A 7,427-nucleotide genomic window follows, 5' to 3' on the forward strand; every position below is an offset into this window, starting at 1 on the left:
TTTAATGTTTGTTCTAAGTTGAACAATTTTGAAAAAGAGGATAAAATATTGGAACAATCAATAAATTTATAAGTTAAGATTAAACCGGCTGGAACTAGTTTGGACTCTCGTCACCAAATTAAATCCGTTTCAACATTCATGTTTTTCGTACTCAATAATAGAGGAGCTCAACAAGCAATACCATCATTCCCACGTTTTTCATGACTCCTTGCCGGAAGAGTTTAATAATCCCCTGCATCATTTTTATATATTTATAAATCTTTCTCTTATCTTCTCAAAACCTCATTTTTTTTATTAGTTGTTATTTTCAAGAGACTAGTCAAGCCACCACTACTGGATTTCAACAAGGTATACTTTGGTGGCAATGCATTTGCCATAAGTTTAATCTATATCTTCTAAATTCAGATCCGATTAGGTATTAATACTAACTCTCCTCATGATTGCAAATTAAAATGACAAAAGTATGTTTAATTTGTACGAATAAACGTTTCGCATGCAATCGTGAAGAAAGAAATGATATCTTACTAAAATTATAATAAATTTGCCTTTGAAAAGTTTGATATCATAAATGCTACGTATATAAAATACGATTCCAGTGGTTATTGCTATCGATGTGTAGTGCAATACGTACAGTAGGAGAGCAGGCTTAAATCTTAATTAGTTCCAATGGTTGAGCTTAATGCAATAATCCGGCAGAATCCTGCACCACCAACGCCACCACCACCACCACCACCATCACCGTTGCAACAAAATCTTCCTTGTCAAGATTTTCTTGCTGGTAAGCTTTGTATATCATACAAGGAATCTTATCACCAACACTCTCTTACATGTTTGGTGCTCAACCTTAATTTACAGAAAAGCCTTTGTCATTAACTTGATTTTGGTAATATTAGATGACAGAAGAGGAGAATTCAATGACATTTGTGTTCGTCTATGCAAAGCATCAATCAAAGGAGATTGGAAAACTGCAAAAGCCATTCTTCAAAAGAACAAAGAACTCATCCGTTGTAGCATCACTGAAAAACATGAAACAGCACTTCATGTTGCAGCATTAGCCGAAAGCACCAGTTTCGTGAATAATCTTGTGGAAATCATGGAACCCAAGGACTTGCTACTTCAAACTAAAACTGGCGACACTGCCCTCTGTTTAGCAGCTGCAGCTGGAAATGTCAGGATGGCAAAGATCATGGTGGCTAAGAACGAGAGCCTGCTGAACATCCGTGGTAGTGAAGGATTAGAACCACTTTGTGTTGCTGCATTTTATGGAAACCGTGATATGGTGGATTATCTTTATGAAAAGTCTAACAAAATGACAGGGCTTGATTGGAAAGCTTCAACTAAACAATGGCTTTTGTTAAAATGCATTGAGTTTGACCTCTTTGGTAAGATTTGTCATGTTTTGGATTTTTGGTGATTCCGTAAGTAATTTTGAAATTATTCGCAGATGCTGCACTAAATATACTCGAAGACCACCCAGACCTCGCTCAAAGTGGGACTATACTTGGAGTTTTAGCTCAAAAGCCTTATGCGTTTAACGAACCACAACCACATATCATTTGGAGAATCATCAAGTCAAGTAAGTAGTTATTATCCATATATTATCATAAATGATCTTCAATTGTAATTATAGTTGTTGTGTTTTTTGTAGCCATTTGTTTGAAGGTAGGACCTGATGCAAGGGAAAGCCAGGCCATGCAAGTTCTAAGAAAAGTTTGGACAAAAATTGTTCAAAGGCCAAAGGCTGAAGTAGATAATATACTCAGAGGTCCCGGGACTGTGATTAATGGAAGGGTGATATACTCCTCTCATATACTGTTTGTTGCAGCCGAAATGGGGAACACAGAGTTTGTACTTGAGCTTATTAGTAAATATCCTGATCTTATATGGAAAAACAATGAAAATAAACAAAGTATCTTTCACATTGCTGTGTCTCATCGTAATGAGGGTATCTACAAACTATTATATGAGATAGGATCAATGAAGGATATGATAACTCGTATCACAGACACAGATCGCAATAATATGTTGCATTTAGTTGGTAAGAATGCAGTGAAAAACCGACTTGAGGATGTCTCAGGAGTAGCTTTTCAAATGCAGCGTGAATTAATATGGTTCAAGGTACATCATTCTCTTCAAGCTACTTTATTTGTGAAAAAATATGGATATATAATAACTTACATTGTGGTGTAGGAGGTAGAATCTATGATTCCTCCTTTTTATAGAAAAGAGAAGAACAATGATGGTCTAACACCACTTGAATTATTCACCGAAAGCCATAAAGATTTAGTGTCGAAAGGTGAGGAATGGATGAAAGGAACTGCTAGTCAATGCATGGTGGTTGCTGCACTTATAGCCACCATCGTGTTTGCAGTTGCTTTTACAATTCCAGGTGGTTACAACCAAAATGGCCTTCCTGTGTTCCTCCCAAAAGGACTCTTCATAGCATTTGTCATAGTGGATGCCATTTCTTTAGTTTTATCCTCGACTTCAATCCTTGTGTTCTTATCCATCCTTACATCTCGTTATGCTCAACAGGATTTCTTAAAAGCATTACCCAAAAAGTTATTGATAGGTCTAGGAACACTTTTCCTCTCAATAATGACTATGATGATTTCTTTCAGCATCAGCTTCTTCTTGCTATATGAAGAAAAGTTAATCACGGTAGCAATTCCAATTAGCATATTTGCTGTTATACCTATCATTTCGTATGCTAAACTTCATTATCCTCTTCTGATGGATTCGTTTCACTCGACACGTAGTTCAAGATATCTCTTTAAACCGCGGAGACGACTGTTTTTCTATGAAAATCCCAGATTGTAATTGTTATGATTGTTTGAATTTGAGCTTCCATTTACTAACTTTGATTATGTGTATTTGAAAGATGCAGTTAATGTGTAGTTTAAAATTGTTTAGTAGTACGAAAAAAGAACAATGTAATGTTAGATTTTGGGGTTTTAAGAATATCAATTTACTTGGATAGGATCGTGATTACAATCACTTTCCAATGTCTCTGATTACCCTATAACCTATAACATGGGGTATCACGAAATCAGATTTGGGATCATCTAAAGAATGACTATTTAGAAGTTATGTCACTTCTAAATCTGAAACACAGGAAAATACTTTGTTGTTTTGTGTTCTTGAAGAGATAGATAGAATCAGAATTATGATTCTCAAGAATATCTATGTTCCAACCGAATTTTGGAACTTCAATCATCCTTAAATGGAAGATAGAAATCGGTTGTAAGTTGGTTACATGTATTTTGGCGCCAAAAAGATTTAGTTACAAGACATAACTACCTTATGCCATCATCATGATATCACTACTACTTTTGGCGGGAATTTACATGGCTGGACCTTTTCCACCGTCAGAGGCTTCTGCCCCTTGGACCCTGCAAGGGGCGCTACCCCTAGACCCCATGCAGGGGCAAAGCCCCTCGGAACCCGTGCAGCCCCTTGGAACCCTGCACTGAGAGGCTCTGCCCCCTTAGACCCTCGTATTCCCAAGTTCACATTTATCACTCCGAGTGTGCACCCCGCTCCTGTCTCGGTTAGTAAATGGAGCTCAGTCTATCTCAATATTAATTATAACAACTACACTAAAATATGTTGATAACACTAAAATCACCAACATGTAAGTGAGAAACGGAAAACTACATTGTTGTTTTATGAGTTTTAAATATACAGTCCAACTTAACTCGTAAATGTTGTCAAACATACTAAAAGTGGAAAAAGCATAATCACTTCTACATATGTAACCATTAGAACCAATCCTAAAAATGAATATGGTTGAACACGTTTTACAAGTTCAAGTTCAATCACATATGGTATATAAAAGGATTCTTAACATAACGTTACCCTTATTTTGAATTGAGAAGTATCATGCATAAGGTAAAGCTTGAAATATACGTCACATAGCCATTTTAAACACAAAACGTTTACAATGTAAAGAAATCAACTTACATATAAGACAACAACAGAAACAAGTAAAATAACTAAACGTGGTATGTCGAGTTGCAAACACACTTTATAGAAATAATACATTGTTTAAAGCTTCAAATTCCTCTTAATTTTCTTCTGCAAACACCAGAAGTAGTCCTTACTTGAGTCTGAAGAAGGTAGTGAAGGTGCATCTAACACCTTTTAGGGTGACATGGCAGTCGTCCACATAATAGCCAATGATTTTTGCGTGTTTCTTTACTTCCCAAGGAAGCAAAGTAACACCCGTGTAAGTCCAATCCATGGAAAGTTTAATTCCAGTTGCATAACCATGAAAAGCTTGACAAAGAAAAGTGTTTAACCAAAACACTTTTCTGTCGACCTAGCCTGGTTTGACCCTAATGACCCTAATGATCATCCGGTATCGGTTAGGTCGGTCAAGTGGAACAAAAACTCGAATTTCAATATCTATTGTGTTGGAATATAGTATAAAGAACAACAATTCAATCTCATACTCACGATATAAGTTAACACAAAGGATTGGGGAAGCTTTTCGGTATTACTTTTTAGAAGCTCAAAGGGAACTACATTTCTTGGAGGAGAAATTAAATATCGTCCTACTTTTTGTTTCCTACTATCTTCCTACACACTTAAGATTGTGACACTTTAAATAAAATTAATAAATTCTTATTACATTTATCATAATCTAAAAGTGATAGGAGGATTGGTAGGAAAAATAACTAAGAGGATATTTAATTTCTCTTCTTGGAACTATTGAAAAAACACCTTCTGCTACGAATCAATAAAGAGGAAATCAAAATGCACGGAACTACTTTCTACCTAAAATGAAGGACACATGCACACTGACGTAATCACTGTGACTCCATGCAGCATATATAACTAAACTACTAAAACAGACACTTCATAAAAAAAATCTATAACATCCCCAAATTACAAAAAGAGATTTTTCATTTAAAATAATTTAACCAATTAAAACCTTTTACTTAAAAGAATTAAGTGACATTCATTTGTTCAAAAATCATAATGTTAATAGAGTTGAATTACAAAACAACAGAAATCAAATCTCCGCTGCGATTGTACATTTCTGCCGAGCTCTTCTTACAGACAACCTGCAAAACATTTAATCCATAACTGTAGGCATAAAGCTTAGTGAGTTCACCAGTATATCACATATTCCACCATACATACAATACATACAAACAAAGTTATCGGCTCTAGCACCAAGATGTCAACTCTCATTTCAACATGAATACAATAATCATATGTATCATCCATTGGTACTATGCCACTATACTGATTGTCAGGGGCTATATCCTGGTCTTTCATACATATGTCAGGGGGTACATCCTAGTCATTCATACATATGTCATGGGCTACATCTTGGTCTTTTATTCAATTCATGTTCATATCCAAAGTGGGGCCAGTACTAATACTAACGACCGCCTCATGAGTACATAGTCATATGTAATCGGGAATCAGATAACCAGTCGAACAATTGATCCCACCCAAAAGCAATATATCAAACAAGAACCATGCAATAAGTCTTTAGACCAAGAGTTCTTGGGCTATCTAATTTAAATTACATACAACCCCTAGCAGGGCCGACCCAAGGGGTGTTCAAAAGGTGCCCATGAACATAGCCCGCTAAAATATAGGGCCCTAAATTTATTCCAGAATTCATATTGGCCTATGTTGATTTTTTTGGCTAAATAGGTTAAGTAAGTATTAGGCTGGATAAGAAACGTATGCAGGCAGCTAAGCAGAAACAAGAAATCGGAAATCTTATGAGCGGGAATCAGATTTTTTGGGAAAACGATATGACGCTTTGGTTACTTCATTCTCGCTAGGAATCGAAATTGTTAATTGGTGTTGCATCAATTAATGATTGCTAGCAGAGTAGCAGCCTAGCAGTTAACATACACTTTTCTTATGTGCTTATTGCTTAAATTCATAAAATTCTTTCAAAAGAAAACCCTTAATCCGCGAAATTCAGATCAAAATCACTCATTCAATAAAATGCTTTGAGTTCATACTTCTTTCATCATAAATCTTACAAAATCAAAAGACATCATTTTGTTAATCAAAATTCAACAATCATCAGTAAAGGTTTTCTTTTTATTCCTATTTCAGCGAATCACAAGGAAATTGAAACCAAAAGTGAGGTTCGAAAATCAGAATTTGAGCCTAGGGACGAGAACCAAAAGGTAAAACGTATTTTTCATTATTCTTTTGTTTCCTATTTCCGACATTGTTTATAAATTATAAGTAAATCAATTTTTTTCATTCTTTTTACTCCTATTTTCTTGAATTCAGAAACATTGAAGCAACATTATCGTGTTTGTCAATCGAGCTTTTTGAGATTTAGAAGTTTGTGCTTTCTGGTTGTCTTGAATTGTCAAAATAAGAAGGTATTATACATTTTTTTCACTATCTAATACATTTATGATATTGTTTTTAAGTAAATCAATATTTTTTTTCCATTGTTTAATGTTTATGACTCTTAGTTTCTCAAATTCAGAAGCATTAAAGCAACAATCTCATGACTGTCAATTCAACTTTTTGAGGTTTAGAAGTTTCTTATTTGAAATTGTCTTGGAGTGACAAAAATCCAAAGGTAAATTTCTAATTTCTGGTTTTTTTTATTAGAAGCAAATCAACATTTTTATTTTCTGATAATGCAATATAACTCTATGAATTATTTTTTGATTTCTATTACAGTTTTTTTAAAAGACGAAGGTGTCAACTTTTGCTACTTGAGTTTCAGAATAGCTAATAAGGATGGTTGTTTTCAAGTAGAAGCAAATATCTTTTCTTTTTGTGTATTTTGAATAAATTTTAATTTATGTATGTTTACAATAGAAAATGAAAATTTATAATTATTTTGCTTAAGTTTTTAGATTTTTTAAAATTAGGACATATTTTTTTGTTAAATTGCACAAGGCCTTCGAAATCTCAAGGTCGGCCCGGACCCCTAGGGTATCCACTCAACGACCAAGCAACAATATCATTACCCTAATCAATCCTGACAACTAATAGTATCATACAATCCATAGGCAAGACCTTACCAGTTTAGCATATCATGACACCAAGTGTCCTATACTACACGCACATTCACTTCAAGGAGTTATCCTACTTAAATAGCATACATGTACTCTAACAGTACCTATATCCTACCATATAGAGGATATACAATGCCATACGTGGCAGAGTGAAAAGACTCACCTGAATTGCAAAATCAGAGAAACACCGCTACACTCTCAACTCCTTGCATTGATCGAACCTATGAACCGACTATCACCAAATAAAGGTCAAACTGCAGTCTTCAACCCAAAATCTTCAAGTTTGACCCAAGGTCAAACTGGTCAAAAGTCAACCGTCAATAGTCAACAAAAGTCAATGGTTAACGACCACCGCGCCGTGGAGAATCCTTGGTTGCGTCATGGCCAAGTCCAGACAAAATAGACGTG

General features: G+C 35.0%; 1 protein-coding gene across 3 annotated transcripts; it reads left to right on the forward strand.

Annotated features, from left to right (window-relative positions):
• The first annotated feature begins 313 nt into the window (after nucleotides 1-313).
• LOC145149666 (uncharacterized) lies at nucleotides 314-6,758 on the forward strand. 3 transcript variants are annotated; one of them, XR_013730533.1, is made up of 9 exons: nucleotides 314-348; nucleotides 620-778; nucleotides 894-1,382; nucleotides 1,445-1,576; nucleotides 1,649-2,118; nucleotides 6,091-6,164; nucleotides 6,274-6,368; nucleotides 6,479-6,574; nucleotides 6,679-6,758. XR_013730533.1 is itself a non-coding variant. In XM_079075225.1 (6 exons), exons 2-6 carry the CDS (start codon nucleotides 667-669, stop codon nucleotides 2,818-2,820), a joined length of 1,833 nt encoding a protein of 610 aa, XP_078931351.1. In that variant the 5' UTR covers nucleotides 326-348; nucleotides 620-666; the 3' UTR covers nucleotides 2,821-2,861. The 3 variants fall into 3 exon arrangements, 2 of the variants coding, with proteins under 2 accessions (XP_078931351.1, XP_078931352.1); XM_079075225.1 differs by lacking the exons at nucleotides 6,091-6,164; nucleotides 6,274-6,368; nucleotides 6,479-6,574; nucleotides 6,679-6,758 and adding an exon at nucleotides 2,191-2,861 and having other exon boundaries at nucleotides 326-348; XM_079075226.1 differs by lacking the exons at nucleotides 6,091-6,164; nucleotides 6,274-6,368; nucleotides 6,479-6,574; nucleotides 6,679-6,758 and adding an exon at nucleotides 2,622-2,861 and having other exon boundaries at nucleotides 326-348.
• Nucleotides 6,759-7,427: the final 669 nt, after the last annotated feature.

This window comes from Lactuca virosa, chromosome 1, assembly GCF_052849685.1.
Source record: "Lactuca virosa cultivar CGN04683 chromosome 1, Lactuca_virosa_CGN04683_v6, whole genome shotgun sequence".
NCBI lineage: Eukaryota > Viridiplantae > Streptophyta > Magnoliopsida > Asterales > Asteraceae > Lactuca > Lactuca virosa.